General features: G+C 60.9%; 2 protein-coding genes across 4 annotated transcripts; one reads left to right on the top strand and one right to left on the bottom strand.

The window, feature by feature from the left end:
• Positions 1–387: 387 nt before the first annotated feature.
• PSMD2 (proteasome 26S subunit ubiquitin receptor, non-ATPase 2) lies at positions 388–7,445 on the bottom strand. Its single transcript, XM_005146946.2, has 21 exons — positions 7,256–7,445; positions 6,763–6,819; positions 6,223–6,387; positions 5,854–5,975; positions 5,270–5,494; positions 5,014–5,172; positions 4,585–4,729; positions 4,323–4,383; positions 3,896–4,042; positions 3,606–3,712; positions 3,087–3,214; positions 2,922–3,009; positions 2,380–2,542; positions 2,188–2,289; positions 1,955–2,100; positions 1,658–1,741; positions 1,359–1,527; positions 1,166–1,260; positions 887–1,013; positions 686–804; positions 388–604 (listed from the first exon to the last, which is right to left on the bottom strand). The coding sequence occupies exons 1-21, from the start codon at positions 7,388–7,390 to the stop codon at positions 422–424; spliced, it is 2,727 nt and encodes a 908-aa protein (XP_005147003.1). The 5' UTR covers positions 7,391–7,445; the 3' UTR covers positions 388–421.
• Positions 7,446–7,542: 97 nt separating this feature from the next.
• Positions 7,543–17,203, top strand: ECE2 (endothelin converting enzyme 2). 3 transcript variants are annotated; one of them, XM_034064201.1, is made up of 19 exons: positions 7,543–8,094; positions 10,640–10,726; positions 11,125–11,269; positions 11,471–11,686; positions 11,779–11,903; positions 12,040–12,186; positions 12,258–12,323; positions 12,486–12,674; positions 13,070–13,212; positions 13,343–13,457; positions 13,694–13,804; positions 14,003–14,101; positions 14,191–14,268; positions 14,464–14,567; positions 14,884–14,994; positions 15,332–15,399; positions 15,964–16,154; positions 16,232–16,327; positions 16,455–17,203. In XM_034064201.1, exons 1-19 carry the CDS (start codon positions 7,954–7,956, stop codon positions 16,629–16,631), a joined length of 2,409 nt encoding a protein of 802 aa, XP_033920092.1. In that variant the 5' UTR covers positions 7,543–7,953; the 3' UTR covers positions 16,632–17,203. The 3 variants fall into 3 exon arrangements, with proteins under 3 accessions (XP_033920092.1, XP_033920093.1, XP_033920094.1); XM_034064202.1 differs by having other exon boundaries at positions 7,543–7,785; positions 16,455–16,631; XM_034064203.1 differs by having other exon boundaries at positions 7,543–7,726; positions 16,455–16,631.
• The last annotated feature ends 305 nt before the right edge of the window (positions 17,204–17,508 follow it).

The raw sequence follows: 17,508 nt of genomic DNA on the forward strand, positions 1-17,508 counted from the left end.
ACCAAGGACGGTCCTGGCACCTCGTACATGGCAGGATGCACACGGCACCAAAGGACACGGGCCCTTACTCTGCCCCTGTACACACCAACCCACTTGGCAGCCCACACCAACACCCTACAGCCCCACACACACCCACCCATACACAGCCTCCCACAGCCACCCAGCTCGGGTGGGGCCGGCCCCAGCCACAGCCCATTTTGGAAACAGGACAGGATTTTCTTCCCTAAAAATACTTCCCCAACGGCCTCCACCCCAAGCCCAGTTTTAACCCCGCTGCCCAGATCCCACTTCTCGCACAAGCCGGGCAGGGCAGCACTGGAGTCTACACACAGTTTATTTCCTTGATTCTTAATAACAAAAAGAAATAAACATGTTTTTTTTTTCCTCCCCTCCCATACCACCTACCCACCACCCCCCCACCTCAAACATCATAGTTGGGATTCTTGCGTAGGATAACAAATCCCTCCAGGATAGGCGTCACAGGCACATGCTCCTCCGTGGCCAGCTCAGCCCGTTCCCCATGTGCGAGGAGCACTGGCGTTGTGTGAGTCTGGAAACCAGTGATGGTTTTGGGCTTTCCTGCCTGGCCAACCACATCCACAGCCTGCACAAGAGGAATAAGGTAAATGCTGGGGTCACATAAGGATGCCAGAGCACCCCAGCCCCAGATCAGGCTGCTCCTTACCTGTCCTACCCGAACTGACACGGGCAGAGGTCGCAGCTCCTCGTCGAAGGTGACCAGCATGCGAGGCTGCATGGCAGCAACAAGGCCATACAAAACATAGTGGGATTTGCCCAGGATAACTGGAGGGGAGATAGAAGTGAGTGCAGGGGCTGGATATTACCCACCCCACAGGCAGAGGGGGCCTGAGCCCCTAGTACTCACTGTTGCGCACATCCAGGAAGGACACAAGGACAGTGAGCAGCCCAGCCACAGCCACTTGGCTCATGAGCTGGCGATCGCTGTGGTATGGGCACAGGGTGAGCGTCCCCTTGCCTAGGTGGGTCAGGCCCTGGTGTGGCAGAGAAAGATTGTGAGAGACCAGAGGGGCCTGGGACCCCCCCAGCCCTGCCTGGTGACACCTCCAGGGCACCACTGTCCATCCAGGGTAAGGACCCCAGCCTGCCCCTTCCCCACTACAAGCAGCAAGCACAGGATTATCACCTGGGCTAACCGCACCATGAAGAGATTGTTGGGGTCCTTGGCATGGTACTGGGCGAGCTGTCGCAGCATCGCTGCCAGCCGGGCATTGTTGGTACCTGGGGAAGAAGGGGTGTAGGCAGAAAGCAGGATACACACTTGGGTCTCCCTCTTTCCCCCAACACGAGCCCCAAACAAGGCTGTCCCCCAAACTCACCGCTGCCAACCATGCCCATGGCAAAGATGGAGTTATAGGAGACCTCGGGGTCAGCATCATGGGAGAACTTGCTGAGGGTGTCAAGGATGTTGAGCCGGGGGTTGGAGACAGAGATAAGGGCCAAGGCCAGGGGCACAGCACGACGGAGGGTGGGCTCCCCATACCGCAGCTGCATGGAGAGGAGGTGGCTGTTAGATCCAGCTTACCAAGGCCAGCAAGGGCTAAAGAGATGCAAGGCAAGACCCAGTCTCTACTCCCAAGTCCCTTCCCAGCTCTGTGCTGTCCCCAGTGTCACTCACCAGGTGACCAAACGTGCGCAGGGCCATCTCAGCACCAATCTCCTCACCCATGGCAATGAGCGCGATCCCCAACACTGCTACGCCCTGCGGGGACACAAGCATTGACCGTCAAGCAGGGAGCATATAGCCCAAAATCCAAGTTCTAGCCTCTGCACCAACCCTAAGCCTAGGAGACAGGCAGAGCAGGGGATGGGGGCAGGGGCTGTTTTCCACAAGTTCTGATCACACAAAGGCCTTAGGGAAACCCCAAAACCAGATCCTGCTCCTTGGATGCAGGTCCAGCCCACATTTTCCCACCTGGTGAGCCCCCATGTCAGCTGAGCTCTCTTTCTTTTCCTTCTCTTTCTTGTCCTTTTTGTCCTTGTCCTCCTCTTTCTCCTTGGAGTCAAAGTGCTCACTGCAGATGTGCAGGAGCTGTTGGACCTTCAGGACATTCCCCGAGCCTGGGGAGGGGAGCAGAGGGCCAGGATAGGCAGGCAGAGAGGCCAGGACCCACTCCTGCCTCCCCCACCTCGACAAGCCCAACTCACCTGCATAGGCACAGATATCCACTAGCGTGTTGGCAAAGCTGCGGAATGGTTCCGACACAACCTCCAGTGCTGCCAATATGGCCTCAATTGCCTCTCCCTTCCCTGCCAAGGAAGGCACCGTGGTTAGAGGACAGCAGTGGAGGGATGCTCCTACCCCAGCCCTCAGCCCATGAGCCCTTGGCACTGCCTTACCCAAATGGTTCAAGCCCAGGCCAAGCGGCAGCCACCGCGCATATGTATCTTTCAGCTCCGTCTCTGATTTCTCCATGATGGTCTGGAGGATGGTTGAGGTGACATCCCCATTGCAGGAGCCCACTGATATCATCCCGCAGGCCAGGGCGGTCACACCAGCCACCTGGTGAAGGAAGGAAGGAAGGAGAGATGTTGTGTATGGGGACAGCACAGAGTGAGCTGGCAGAGAGCCTGGGGCCAGGTCTGCACACTTTGACAGCTGTCCAGCTTGAAAGAGCACCGGGTACCCTTGCTCTCCACTTTGTGTGAGAATTTGGGCTACCATCCTATCCTCCAATTTCCACTGCAATTCCATCATGGGAACAGCTCAGATAAGGAACATAGGGCTGTCCTCTTCTGGCACAGCACGGTACCAAGCAGAGACATGTAGCCTTGTTCTCAGGAGCCAAAACCAGATGCGGGATAGCCCCTGCATTCCCAGGAGCTTTTGCCAACTAGGTGGGCATGCAGGAACTACAGGCAAACCCTGCTTTGCTCCCTACCTCCATGCTGGACTTTGAGTCTCCCATCACAGGTAGCAGCAAAGTCAGAACATCCTCACGGTTGGAGCCTGCATACGCTAGGCCCAGCCTGCAGAAAGTTAAGGGCAGTGTGAGGGGCGCTGCACCACCCTGCACAGCACAGGGATGCTACGGCCAGGCCCTTACCCAAAAATGGCTCCAATCCTCATGGTGTTGCTGTTGTGGAGGACATAGTCGGACAGGAGAGCCAGGGCAGGATCACACTCATTCCTCACCCCTGAGTTGACAATGCCACAGGCCAGGAGGGCTCCTGACTGCAATGCAGAAGCACTGTCACACACCAGCCACCAACGTGCAAAGCTCCCTGCCAGCCAGTAACTAATGTCACACCACAGATTACAATCATTCCCTGGGACGGGCAAATCAGTACCAAGTGAGTAATGCCACACTGGATCCAGCTGAGCGTCCCAAAGCTCATAGATGTGTCACACCAGAGCACCCAAAGATGCCTCGGGCAGTCCCCACCTTGCCATGATCTGCTCAGAAACCTGGGTCACAGGGCACTCACCACCTCTCCAGGCAGGAACCAAGCCCTGCAGCAGCCCACAGCAAAGTCAGCCATTTTCCCAGCCAGCTGTATACCCAAGCCACAGCAGGGCCACCCCCCACAGCAGTAGAGCCCATGCTGGGATTGGTGCCACAGACCTTGATGTAATCCTCCGAGGAGTAAAGGTACTTGTCGATCTGTGTGAGTCCCCCATCCACGTCCCATAGCAGTATCGTACCCAGAGAGGCTGCAGCGCTCAGCATCCCTGCAGCACCAGGGGAGAAGAGCCCATGTCAGCCCTGACTTAATGTACCAGGCCTGGGGCTTGTGGTATCCAGTGACATGGGGCAGCCCAGAGGGAGCCATGCCCTGCAGCACCCCGAAAGGGACAAGGTACAGACCCCAAGCCCATGGGCATCTCCAGCCCCTGCCCAGCTGACTCTCTCACCATGGTCCTTGTTCTTGTACAACCACTTATTGCCATCATCCGTAAGCAGCTTGTCCTGCCCAAATGCAGCATTCACAAAGCCGTTCACAAAGGAGGAAGCCAAATTCATCCGAGCTGAGTCCACTTGAGAACCGCTCCCTCCAAATCCTGGGATACAATGTCAGAGTGAAGCAGGCAGCAAGAGAAGCCCTGCCAGCCCCACGCCACACAGCTATTCCACACCATGGCGGGACGAGGACCTGTCCCACCACCAGCTGGAAGGAGAAGCCCAAATCCACAGCAGGAAGCTGGCTCTGCCCCACACCAGGTCAAAGACAGCAAGCAAACCATGTGCCCACCTCAGGATACAGAGATGACTGCACTGGCCTTCCAGCCCCAGGAACACCCCACAGTCAGGAACAACAGAGAACACAACACAAGCCCTTACGGTTATTTTCCAGGTGGGTTTTGTAAATATCGTCTGGCACTTTGGGCTCCATGATGTCCAGCTACAGAGATAAGAGAGAATGGAGTTACCTGCTGGCCAGCACACATCAGGGCAGCCACCATAGCACAGCAACCTCTCTTAGAGGTACTTGGCAAAGCTTATAGGCATGAAAGATCTCTTCCCAGATCTTGTCACACTGCCCAGCAGCCAGGACAGTCACAGCTGGAGGCAGCCTCACTCTTTTCCGAGATGTGACACTCACCTCTCTGGCCAAGGCCAGGAAGTTGCTGTTGAGCTGGACATTTGACATTATCTCAGTCAGGTCCTCATACTCCTCCACATCCTCATTCAGCTCCAGGAAGACCCCATGGCGGCCCAGCATAAAGGCCATCTGCTTCTGCACAACTCTGCATGGAAGGGAGAGGTTTCACAAGTGCCCACACCCCAGGACACCCAGCACAAACACACGTTCACCACACAGTGAGCCAACCTGCTGTGCTCTAGAAGCACACAAGAGCAGCCCATAGGTGACTCACTCTTGCCTGTCTTGATTTCAGGGCCAAAAGTCTCAGTCCAACCCCAAGACAGCTCAGGTGGTAGCAGGATCCAACACAACTCTGCCCAGCCAGGGAGCTGCACCACACCACAATGGGCGCAAGCCCCAGAGAGCAGAGAATGGGTGTCCGCTTACACATCTTTGCAGGAGGTGAAGATGTCCTCCACCAGCTCCACGTCATTGAGCATCAGAGCCAGGCGCAGGGCTTCAGGGTAGCGGCTGAACTTGCGGAAGATGCCAAGAGCACAGCGCAGGAGAGCCGAGTTCTCGGGCTCTGGGACGTAGCTCACACAGCTTTGAGGAAGGAACAAACATGAGGGTGACAACCATGTCGGGCAACCTCAATCCAGTGAGTGACCAGGCACCCTCCAGCAGTGTTGAGCCTCCTCACCTGGTCAGGTAGAGGCACACTTTGGAGTAGGCATTGTCATCAATGTACTTCTCCAGCATGTCCATCTGCTCAATCTCCATGAGCAGGTCACAAGCCTCATGCTCTGCATTGTGGGCCATGTTGTAGGGAACAATCTCCTTGACAAGGGTGAGGAGCGTGTCCCTCTGAGCCTTGTCGGCCTCATCGATCTCCTGCCACTCTTTGGCCACCTCTCCTGCCAGGTGCCTGTGTGGACAAAGGGCAATCACCACCAGAGAAAACAGCTTCATGCAGCCCAGGGGTATGAAGCAGCTGGTGCCAGTTAGTCAGGGCTGTGTATTGCTTACAGGGGCCCTATGTTCCTGCAACATCTTACAGGAGACAAGCCCAGAGAGGGAATAGGGCTAAAAGCAGAGATTACAAAAGCCATGGCAGTGAGATCTCTGCAGCCAGCAAATCACTGTGGATAGAGGATGTGCAGGCATGAAAGGGGCAGCTGAACATAAGCCCAGCAAGTCAGGGCATTTCCCAGACAGGCCAAACCACTCATGGAAATCCCCCTGAGGCTTGGTCTTCCCCCAGGTCCTGCTCCCACCCAAACTTACCTGACATATTCATGCCCCCAAGATGCCAGCTCCTCCTGGGAGCCCACCAGCCGGTACTTCAGACACTCACGCTCCCCGCTCATGGTCATGGCCAGAACAGAAATGATGTCTGCTGCAAAGCGCTGGGGAAAGAGTGCAGAGGTCCAGATACAGGCCAGGCACAGGGAAGCAGGAGCAGCCAGGCACACAAACACCCTCCCCACACCCACAAGCCACCATAGGTGGCAAAGGCACAGCTCTGGCAAGTTATAATCCCCTGGAGCAAGTCACAGAGGCTGATGTTAGACCACTGGGTCTGGAGGGCTCTACAATCATCTGCCCTAGCACTGCCCCATAGGCACACTGGATGGTGGGGCCAAGAACCTTTACCTTGTTCTCTCCTGGAGCCATGCTCTCATAGATCTCCTTCAGCTTGCCATAATGGGGGCGTAGGAACTTGAGGGGTTTAGGAACAGAGGTCATGGAGGTAGTGGAAGAGCGGATTTGCCTCCGCAGCTCCTCCAGGGCTGGGCGGTAGAGGGATGTATCTTTCTCCTGCAGACAGAAGCTGCCTGTTAGGGAGCAGAGGCTGGTTCTCTCATCACCACCCCACCAGCAGTCCTCAAACACAGCCATGACTCCAAGCAAAGCCACCCCCTGCCCTGGGCTGCCTCCTTCAGCCCAAGTACTGGGGAGGGAGAGCACAATGGGACAGAAAGTCACCCACACAAGAGAGAGCAGAGGTCCCTTGGGCACAGGTCAGACAGGCAGCAAGGTGGGGGGACAGACCACAGTGAATAAAGAGAAGCCCTACTCAAGGCCCATCTCCATTGCACAAGAAACAACTATAAGCATGGGATAAATGGACTGAAGCCACAGTCAGGTCTCCATGCTTCACAGCTCCTCCTGAGGAGCATAGCACAGACTCACCCCAAGGCGCTCCACCAGCATCTCCAGCTCATCCTGCAGCTGCTTGTCCTCCTCGGACTGCCAAAATGCACAGGAGAACACAGCGTTAAGGGTGCCCAGCACAGCGTGACAGGAGCTGAGGCGAGACCAGGGCACAGTGACACCCCCGGGGTCCTCTCACCAGACCCGTGACACTGGACCCGGACCCTCTGCCCCATCTCTTCCCAGGCCAGAAACCCGTCAACTACGTCACGCGGGACCCCCAAGACGTCACGGCACCCCCCGGAGTGACACCCCCCACCTCAGTGACGTCCCAGACTCCCCCGGGAGGAATCCCCTCACGCCGGTGACGTCACGCGCCCCCGCCGAAAGAAGCCAGCGGTGACGCCACGGGCGCCCCCGAAGGGGTGCCGGCCACCCCCGTGACGTGAGATGACGTCCCGTGCCGCCGCTCACGCGGGCCCAGCCGTGCCGTGACTCAGCTACCGGGCCCGCAGAGGCGGCGAACACTCACCAGCTCCTGCTCCTTCTCGGGCCCCGCGGGCTGCTCCCGGCGGTCCCGACCCCATGGTGGCGTGGGCTTCTCGTCGCCGCCCGACCCGGGACCACCCTGTACCCGGCTCTGCCCTCCACCGCCTCCCGCATCCATGGCCGCTCCGCCGCCGATCGGCCGCCCCGCGCCTGCGCGCCGCACACGCCCACAGCCAATCACTGGCCAGCGCTGCCGTGACGGCACCGCCGCGCGCCGGAGGCGTGGCGCAGGGCGGGACCAGGAGGATAGGGCGCGGGGGGAGGCGGGTGTACGTGTTGTGCCGCTGCGCCGTGCATCGGCTCCGGCCCCGGCGGGAGCGGGAGGCAGCCGGGGCCGGAGACCCGCAGCTCTGCACCCTGACACTGGGCACCGGTGCCACCCGGGCCGGGCAAGTGAGCGAGCACTGCCCCGAGCTGGCGGGCTCGGCGAGGCCCCAGCACGCCACCAGCACCCGTGAGCACACACATACGCTTCCTGCCTACCCGTGCCGCTCTGCATTCCCCATCCCCCAGGTCAGGCAACCGGCACTGTCTGGCCGAGCCCCACCGGGCACCCCTGGCTGTGCTCCCCGGGGAAACCTTGGGCAATGGGTGTGCTGCCAGGCGTCTCCCACCGACCTCTTTCCAGGCTGCACTGCTGGACACGCCCACAGCTGCTGCGTGTCATGCATCCCGCAGGGTATGGGGCAGCCTACAAGGGTATCTGCATTCGGACACTCCAAACGTCGCTGCCTCACAGGCAGCACCCTGGGCACCCGGTGGGTGACCTGCCGGTCACACCTTGCCCATTCAGGCAGTGGCGCAGGGTCGGGAGGTTTCAAGGTAGGGTATGAGGCCTTCACGACGACAGTGACTGTGTCTGTGGACGCATGTATATATGCAACCGTGTCATATCACACGTCAATGATGGCACGGGTCTGTGGATGACCTCGGCGTGCCTGGAGCTACGGGGGCTGGGGTGTCAGTCAGTGTGTGTGTGTGTGTGTGTGTGTGCATGCCCCCAGGCACCTGCCAGTGCCCTGGAGTGAGCACGGGGTACCAGAGCAGAGTGCACTGCTGTAGCTGTGCACTATTACCACCCCACTGCTGGTGCCCAGTGCTGTGCAGTACAGGTGTGCCTTTCCCGGTGCCAAAACGTATGGCAATGCTGGTATGTATGTCAGTGTGCCAGTGCCCATTGTCGGTGCCCTGCTGTCAGCCCGATTGCTCCCGTGCCGGTGTGTGTGCCGGTCCGAGTCCCAGCGCCGGTGCAATTCCCCGTGCGGGTGCCGGTGGGGGTGCGGGTGGCAGTGCCGGTGCCGGCACCGGTGCAGCTTTAGATGCGGAGCTCCTCCAGTGCGCACGGCGGTCACCTTGGCGGTGGAGCCGGCCGGAGCGGAGCTGTGCGGTGCGACAGGGCTGGGCACCGGTGCCCCCGCTCCAGCGACCCCCCGGTCGCCCGCCCCAGCCGTCCCCTCCCGCTGCCTGCGGGCCGCGCTCCGCCGGTTTCCGTGCCGGCGGCTCCATCCCTGCGGCGCGGCCCCATCCCTGCCCAGCCCCGGTCCCGGTCCCGGCGGCGGCGCAGCGCCCGGTAAGGTCCATGGCGGCGGCGGAGGCAGGCGGCGCTGCGGCGGCGGCGGGGGCCCGGCGCGGCCCGGGCGGGGAGAGGAGCTAGGCGGGAGGCAGCCCGGGATGGCCAGGATGAACGTGGCCCTCCAGGAGCTCGGACACACCGTGAGTGCCGGGGCAGCAGCGGGGGCCGGGCCGGAGGTGGCGGCGGAGCAAGGAGGGAACAACGGGCGGGTACGGGGACCGGGGGCACCGGATCGGGAGACGGAAGGGCGGTCGGGGCAGAGGAGAGCCCCGGGGCTGAAGGGATCAAGAAGATGGAAGGGCTGGAGGGGCTGCGGGAAACAAGAAGCTGTGGGATGCGGAGGACTGTGTGGGTCCCGGTCTGGAGGAACGGCGTGGCTGGAGGGTCCCTGTGCCCCACGGTGGGGGGAAGAAGGGGGAAGAAAGATCCGTCAAATCCCTGCCTGTGGTTGGGCAGAAGGAGATGGGGCAGTTCAGAGGCGGCCCCACGAACCTTGCTTTGCCGGGGCATGAAGCCCACCTGGGGTACAGTGATGCTGCTCATAGGGTGCCCCTCAAAGCAGCACTCCTGGAAGGAGCAGAGGGCCTTGTTCTTGCGGGTTTCAGCTCCACAGAGTGGGCAAGAGGAGCTCCAGGAGCATGTCCTCCTCGTGCCTCGAGGGTGCCAAGAGGTGCTGGGGAGAGGGTGCTGCCAGCTGGTGCTCAGGAGGATGAGGACCACCCAAGTGATGAGAAGGGAGCACTGGGGGCTGTGGGGGTGCCCAGCTGGCTGAGCTCCCACAGGATGCCAAGCTGTCCCTCCCAGCAGCTTGGCAGGGGGCTCCTGCCAGCTGTCAATCCCAGCCTCACACCCTCACTGCAGCAGCCCTTGGTGAAGCCCCCTCCGTGTTCTGGTGGTGTGGCACTGGGCAGAGCTGGGTATGGGGCACTTGCTCTGTTTCTCCCCTACCCATCATCCTTTCTGCTCGTTCCTCATCTCCAGTACCAGCCCTGCAGGCAGTCCCAGAGCATCCACCATAGTCTGCAGCACATAGCTGCAACCCACTCGGGTAATCAGTCTGAAGCCAAAGGATGGCTCATGACCAGCAGCACTGCTGATTCTCTTCAACCAAAGCCTCCAGCTTTTTCTTCCAGCTTATCCCCACTTCCAAAGCTGCTGGCTCAGCTCCACCACTTTCCTCTTGGCTGAATCCTTGGCAGCTCTCATGCCTGTATTGGTGCAAACAGCCCCTGCCAGGCTGCTCTGCAGGCAAGAAGGAAAGGGGACCCATCCCTGCCAATTTGCAGCCCCTGTAGTGCCCCCTCTACCCCACAGTCTCTGCCCGCATGGGCTCGACCCTGTGCCCTGGTCACCCCTAGGGCCAGAATAGGGCAGGAGGTGCTTCCAGATGTTTCAGAACGGGGCACATCTGCATGGAAAGTTCCAGGCAGGGGAGGAGGGGTGAGACAGCAGCGCTAGGCAACGGTTGCTCGGCAACGGGGACCACGTCTCCGTGGAGATGTGGCACCTGTCGGCAGGGCTGATGCCACAGATGCCATGGCGACGTGGAGGGATGTTCGGGCGCTAGTCCCGGAGCCCCTTACCAGCAGCTCTCCCCGTGCTCCGCGGGGCAACCCGGGGCTGGGGACAACCTCTGGGGGAGGTCGAGGCACGCCGAGGGGGGCCAGGGGTTGTCCCGGCCCCCTGTGCGCTTGCTGAGCAGGCACCGTCCACCGCCGTAAGAGCCGGGAGGGGGGGCAGGGCGGGGGGCAGCCATCCCCACCCCTCGTCTTAGCCCACTGCCTCCCTCGGCAGATGCCCGACTACAAGCGTGCCACACTGCAGGACGACGATGGGTCGGAGCCAGCGGGGGATGGCAGCACCTCTCCTGACAGCATGGAGGTGAGGTCTGCCCCGACCCCCTCCATCCTTTCCCTCTCCATTCTCCCTGGTCCCTCTCCTCACCCTCAGCCAGAGCCTGCCTGCAGCCGAGTAGGCAGCAGTAGCAGAGCTGGGAGCTAAGCCAGCCTTGGCTGTCCCCAGGGATGTGCTGGGAGGCAGACAAAATGCAGCAGTGTGCCTGGGCCACTGTCATTCCTTGTGGCTGGGGGTCACCAGCACCCACTGCCAGCTTGCCTGGGCTAGTGCCCTGGGGACCCGTGGGAGGATGCCCTGATCCTCACCTCGTCATGCTGCACTTTATCATGCAGCTGAGCCAGGCACGGGAGTGGGGAGGGTGAAGCAGAAGGGGCAAGGTTTGGTTTCCCCATGATACAGCTGCAGGTCCTGCTCCTGCCCAGGTGGGGTTTCGGAAGGGGCCGGGGCCGCTGCTGAGCCGCCTGGCTTCTCGCAGCCAGTTGGAGCTGGTGCTCTGCGTCATCGCCATCTTCCTGGCCCTGCTGCTCGGCATCGTTGTCATCGCCCTGGCCATCCAGTACCGCAGAGGTAGGGAGAGGCCCTGCCCAGGGTGGTGGTGGCATTCCCACACCTGGGGGGAACGTGGCAGGATGGGGAGGTACAGGTCAGCTAGGGGCTCCCGCTTTGGGTGCTCTGCCCATCCCTGGGTGCAGACAGGTCTTGGCCCAGCTCCATGCCTCAGTTTCCCCTGGCACATGTGCACAGCCCTGGGCATGCCTTCCCTGCCAGATCCCTCTCACAGCACGTGCCTGACGGATGCCTGCGTGCGGGTGGCCAGCAAGATCCTGGAGGCCCTGGATGTGGAGACAGATCCATGCCAGGACTTCTACCAGTACTCATGTGGGGGCTGGATCAAGAGGAACCCGCTGCCCAATGGGCGCTCCAAGTGGAGCACCTTCAATAGCATCTGGGACCAGAACCAGGCCATCATGAAGCATCTCCTAGGTAGGCATCAGGGTTTCATGGCGGGGGGTGACCTCTGGGCGCAGGCAGGCAGAGCCCCAGCATCCGCGGGGCTGACCTGCAGCCTCCCGCAGAGAACACCACCTTCAACTCCAGCAGCGAGGCAGAGCGGAAGACGCAGCGGTACTACTTGTCCTGCCTCAAGGAGCAGAGGATAGAGGAGCTGGGCTCCCAGCCCCTTGTAGAGCTCATCGACAAGGTGGGGCAGCCATCCACACGTGAGCTGAGCTCAGCCCAGCACATTTCCCACTTGGCTTTTCATGTAACTGGAGAGGGGGCAGCCCTCGGGGACGGATCCTACCCCTCCTTGAGGCACTGGGTCCATCTGCTGGCAGATCGGGGGGTGGAACATCACTGGCTCCTGGAACCAGACGAGCTTCATGGAGGTACTCAAAATGGTGTCAGGCACGTACCGGGCAACCCCCTTCTTCACGGTGTACGTGGGTCCGGACTCCAAGAGTTCCAACAGCAACGTCATCCAGGTTGGTACCTTGGCACGGAGGGGCAGCGGGCACCAGAGGGGCACCGCGCTACCCATGTTCCCCCTCTCCAGGTGGACCAGTCGGGGCTTTTTCTCCCATCCCGGGATTACTACCTGAACAAGACCGCCAATGAAAGGGTGAGGCTGGGGGCAGGGCACACTGCAATTGGGAGAAACCCATAGCAGTGGGATGCAAGCAGTACTGGGAGGCACCTGCGCCCTGCTCATTGGGTGTCACAGTGTCCAGGGAGATGGAATGAGCTGTGGGCAGTGCTGAGCCTGGGCACGGGGTCTCACCAGGTCCTGGCAGCATACCTGGACTACATGGTGGAGCTGGGCACACTGCTGGGGGGGGTCCCGGAGCCCACCCGCCTCCAGATGCAGCAGGTGCTGGACTTTGAAACCCAGCTGGCCAACATCACTGTGCCCCAGGCTGAACGGCGGGACGATGAGAAGATCTACCACAAGATGAGCATTGCAGAGCTGCAGGTGAGCACAACACAACACAGCTTGGGGAACCCTCTGAGGACATGAGGGGGGCTTGTCCAGTGGGACACCAAGGGCTCCAAGCTGCTGCCCCCCTTCCCAGGACACCCTGGGCAGTCCCATCTGTTCTGGGACATGTGCTGGGTGCTGGAATGAAGGGCTCATCCTCCTGGTCATTAGGATTTGGGGGAGCTGCCAAAAGGGGGTTCAGAGCAGCACTGAGAGCAGCAAGGAGCCACAAGAAGGGTGCTTGGGGCAGAGAAGGGATCTGGAGTGCTGAGGGACCTTTGGACCTTCCCAGGGAGCCCAGACCCTTCCTCAGAGGCTCCCCCACACTGGGCAGGATGGGGCAAAGCCATGCCAAGCACCTCAGTGCTGTGTCCCCACATCCCCTCCAGGTCCTGGCCCCCACCATCGACTGGTTGGATTACTTGTCCTATGCTCTGGCCCCGCTGGAGCTGGCGGACACAGAGCCTGTGGTGGTGTATGGGGACACCTACCTGCAGCAGGTCTCCGACCTCATCAATAGCACTGACAGGAGGTGAGGCCCCCTTGGGCAGCTGGCCAGGTCCCATTTGGGGCTGTCCCCATGGTGAGGGCACACTGTGGGCTCACCGGTGGCTTGAAGGCTAGCGCATAGTGAGCCACAGCATCGCTCTGCTCCCCTGCAGCATCCTAAACAACTACCTGATCTGGAACCTGGTGCAGAAGACGGCCTCCAGCCTGGACCAGCGCTTTGAGACAGCGCAGGAGAGGCTGCTGGAGACGCTCTATGGCACCAGGAAGGTAACAGACAGAGCCCCCTCTGCCCTCAGCCTGGAAGAAGTCAGAACCACCTTTGCCCTTAGGATGCCCTTGGCATGCTCTGGATGCTGCAGAGGGAAGCCAGGGATCATCTTTTGGGGTTGGGGTTTAGCCACTGAGCATCTCCTTCCTGGGAAGGGAGCAGAGCTGGGCTGGGTGAAGGAGGGAAGCAGGGGAGGGGACTGGGAGTTTCACAGACCCCCATCTTGCTCCCACAGTCCTGCACACCTCGCTGGCAAACCTGCATCTCCAACACAGATGACACGCTGGGCTTTGCCCTGGGCTCTCTCTTTGTCAAAGCTACCTTCGACCGGGACAGCAAAGCTATTGTGAGGACACTTCTTCCCCTGTCCCTTCCCCATCAGCATTCATGGGAATTCCTCCCCTTCCCCTTCCCCACCCATACCCCAGGGCTAGAAAGCATGGAGCAGTGAAATGGGACCCCCAGCCCTGGAGAGGTCCCACTCTGCACACCCTGTCCCTGTCCAAGGGGCTGTGGGTACAGAGGGGCTTCATTCCCTTCCCAGGCTGAGGAAATGATCAGCGAGATCCGGGCAGCCTTTGAGGTGTCCCTGGACCACCTGGACTGGATGGATGAGGCGACCAGACAGGCTGCAAAGGAAAAGGTGACTGGGGGTGGCAGCAGGTGGAAGACCTCCCCCTCTCCTGGTAAGCCCTCAGCTCCATCTCACTGCCAGGGCCTCTCCCCACACAGGCAGATGCCATCTATGACATGATCGGCTTCCCTGACTTTATCCTGGACAACAAGGAGCTGGATGATGTCTATGATGGGGTAGGAGAGCATCCAGCTTGTGGGGAGGGGTTGCAGTCTCTCCTTATACCAAGCCCTGGCAGGGCAATGTCCCTGTTTGGGGGACCCATTTGGGATGGGGCTTTGTGTGGAGTCACCCTGGTACCAAGCGCATCCTAGCCATGGTGGGGGGAACCAGCCAGTGGGCTCCTCCTCATCCCTCCTCCTCCTCACCAGTACGAGGTCTCGGAGGACTCCTTCTTCCAGAACATGCTCAACTTCTACAACTTCTCTGCCAAAGTGATGGCCGACCAGCTCCGGAAACCCCCCAACCGCGACCAGTAAGGGAGAGAGCCCCGGGGGAGCAGAGGATGTGACACTGGCAGTGCCACAGCACTGTCCCCAGCATGGCCTGGGTGGCACTGCTTCACTGCGGGAAGGTCCCCCCAGGGGGTAGCACAGCACTGTATGTCCCCCGGGGTGCCTCTGGCTTGTCCACAGGACAGGATCCTTTGGTCATGGGTGAGGGTAAAGGTGCGAGCCCTGGGCAGGGCAGCACAGGGCACCTGTGGTGGGAGACAACACAGGATGGTGGGGCAGGGTAATGGGGACAGGGGACGTATCCCTGCCTGCCCATGTCCCACCTCCCTGCCCCAGGTGGAGCATGACCCCACAGACCGTCAATGCCTACTACCTACCCACCAAGAATGGGATCGTCTTCCCTGCTGGCATCCTGCAGGCTCCCTTCTACGCCCGCAACCACCCCAAGTGAGCCTGGCACAGGGATGGAAGCATCTCCTTGGTGGGGGGGCATGGGCTGGATCAGGACCAGCACCCCACAGAGCTCTCCACAGTCATGAAGCAAAGCCTTGGGAGGCTTGAGGGTCCCTCAAGGCTTTACAGCCAGCAGCCAAGACAAGCACCTGTGGGGCCACCTGGGTCCCCAACAGTACTCATTTCCAGCTAGGTACCAGCTGGAGCAGAGGCTCACTGGGTCCTCTGAACACACACGGGGTGCCACTTGTGAAGGGGGTGCTCAGGCCATGGCAGTTTGCAGTGGCGTCATTCTCCTGCACTTACCTGTCTCTCTCCTGTGGCCCCACAGAGCCCTTAATTTTGGTGGCATCGGTGTGGTGATGGGACATGAGCTGACTCACGCTTTCGATGACCAAGGTGAGAGTCCATGGGCAGTGCTGCCCCCCCTCCCCAGATGTGGAGGGGTGCCACAGGCTCACAGGGGTTCTGCTTTGCCATCCATTGCATCATGCGTGCTCTTGCCCTTCTGGCCCCCGCTTCTATCATCCTATCTCCCCAGGTGGCACCTGCCGATATCTCCCCCAGGCTTCTCTGTGCAGCTTTCGCTCCATCCGCTTGGTGAGGACACAGTGTCTGCAGCCCCACTCATCCTACTCCCTGAAGGGTGCGGGACACATCCCTCTCACATCCGCTCTGCTCTGTGCTGAGATGGAATCAATGGGGGAATTTGGGGTGACAAATCTGGCTTGGGATAGTGGGGATACACGAGGGGATGGCTGGAGACCCAAGCACAGGCTGAGCTCCAGCCAGAGCCCACACAGAGCAGGCATAGTGGGAGGTTATCTCCCCTGGGCATGAACCCAAGGTGCCAGGTCTCCCGGTGTCTGCTTGGGCTGTCCTACACTGCTTCAGGATCTCCTGCAGCTGGGGCTTTGCAGAGGACCATTGTCCCCTGGTCCCACCCATGGGATGATCCCACAGGACGGGAGTATGACAAGGAGGGCAATCTGCGGCCGTGGTGGCAGAACTCCTCCCTGGAGGCCTTCAAGAACCGGACAGCATGCATAACGGAGCAGTACAGTCACTACACCGTCCATCGCGAGAAGGTCAATGGACGGCAGACACTGGGCGAGAACATCGCTGACAATGGCGGGCTCAAGGCAGCCTACAACGTGAGTGCCACTGTCCTGAGAGGATGTGGACCCCTCTGTCCGTCCCTCCCAGAGGCTTCAGGACATCTCTCCCATAGGCATACAAATCCTGGCTGCAGAAGAATGGGGAGGAGAAGCGCCTGCCAGCCCTGGAGCTCACCAACCACCAGCTCTTCTTTGTGGGCTTTGCGCAGGTAGGGCACCCAGAGGTGGGTTCCTCATCCTTTTCCTGCCCCTCCGAGCCCCCCCCCCCCCCCCCCCCCCCCCCCCGCAGCCCCCTATCAATCCTGTCCATCCCTGAGGCTACTCCCGCTCCGTCAGGTGTGGTGCTCCGTCCGAACACCCGAGAGCTCCCACGAAGGGCTGGTGACAGACCCCCACAGCCCTGACAAGTACCGCGTCATCGGCACCCTCAGCAACTCCAGGGACTTTGTCGAACATTTCGGCTGTCCCCTGGGCTCCCCCATGAACCCCGGCAAGCACTGTGAGGTGTGGTAGGGACGGGGAGGGTGCTGGGGACAGAGGGGACGATGCTCTGCTCTGTGTGTGTCCCCGCCCTCGCCTGCTGTCGGCAGTGGCCCACAGGCAGAGAGCGGGGCCACTCCCCGAGTCACCCTCCATCGTGGTCCCCACAGTGCACACACCGCGCGCCTCTTCGCCCCATCTCTGCCCCCCTCCCCAGCACATGCCGGGCACCCACCGCAGCCCCATCCACAGCCTGGAGTCGGGCATGGCCGGCAGAGAAACCGTAGCGCCCCCAAAACGCAGCTCTGCCCCCAACCCTGATGTGCTAGAGACTGGCACAGCGCAGCCCTCCCAGTGCCACGTTCACCCCGTGCGGGCAGGCAGAGGAATCCCAGGGAGAGCATTAGAGCCGGGTCCCCCCGACCTGCCGGAGATGGAGGCTGGGGGCCACCCGACTCCGCTCTTCCCCCGTCCCCTCCCGATCCGGCTTGGCTTCCCCATCCACCTCTGCTGCGACCAGCGAGCGGCAGCGGGGACTCTGGTGCCTTCCGCTGTGGGTGGCTGTTGCTGAGTTTATTTGACGATTAAAAGCAGTTTTCACTTTGGCGGCTGCGCGTCCTTCGCGGTGCCGGTGCGGGAGGAGAGGTGGGCTCTGGAGCAGCGGGGTGACTCAAAAGCCGGGGGACGAGAGGGAGATGAAACATCCCGAGGGAGGGGAGCGGGAGGTGAGACATCCGAGGGACCAAGGGATGGGAGCAGGGGATGAGCTGTCTTGACGGGCAGAGGGAGGGGGGCAGGTGTGCGAGGAAGGAGGCAGCAGCCGCAGAGCTGACCCTCAGCTCTGCCCCGAGATGGCTGCGAGTCACCGAAGGCAGGAGCCGGGCTGCAACAGCCCCACAGCCCCGTTGGG

Source organism: Melopsittacus undulatus, chromosome 6, assembly GCF_012275295.1.
Source record: "Melopsittacus undulatus isolate bMelUnd1 chromosome 6, bMelUnd1.mat.Z, whole genome shotgun sequence".
Taxonomy (NCBI): domain Eukaryota; kingdom Metazoa; phylum Chordata; class Aves; order Psittaciformes; family Psittaculidae; genus Melopsittacus; species Melopsittacus undulatus.

Coding starts and splice junctions, on each gene's coding strand:
- PSMD2 (XM_005146946.2), bottom strand. CDS start 7,390: ATGGATGCGGGAGGCGGTGGAGGGCAGAGCCGGGTACAGGGTGGTCCC. Junction 1,261..1,358: donor CATGGGCATGGTTGGCAGCG/GTGAGTTTGGGG, acceptor CTTCTTCCCCAG/GTACCAACAATGCCCGGCTG. Junction 1,014..1,165: donor TCATGGTGCGGTTAGCCCAG/GTGATAATCCTG, acceptor CTGCCACACCAG/GGCCTGACCCACCTAGGCAA.
- ECE2 (XM_034064201.1), top strand. CDS start 7,954: ATGGGGCAGCCTACAAGGGTATCTGCATTCGGACACTCCAAACGTCGC. Junction 8,095..10,639: donor CAGGGTCGGGAGGTTTCAAG/GTAGGGTATGAG, acceptor CTCCCTCGGCAG/ATGCCCGACTACAAGCGTGC. Junction 11,687..11,778: donor CATCATGAAGCATCTCCTAG/GTAGGCATCAGG, acceptor AGCCTCCCGCAG/AGAACACCACCTTCAACTCC.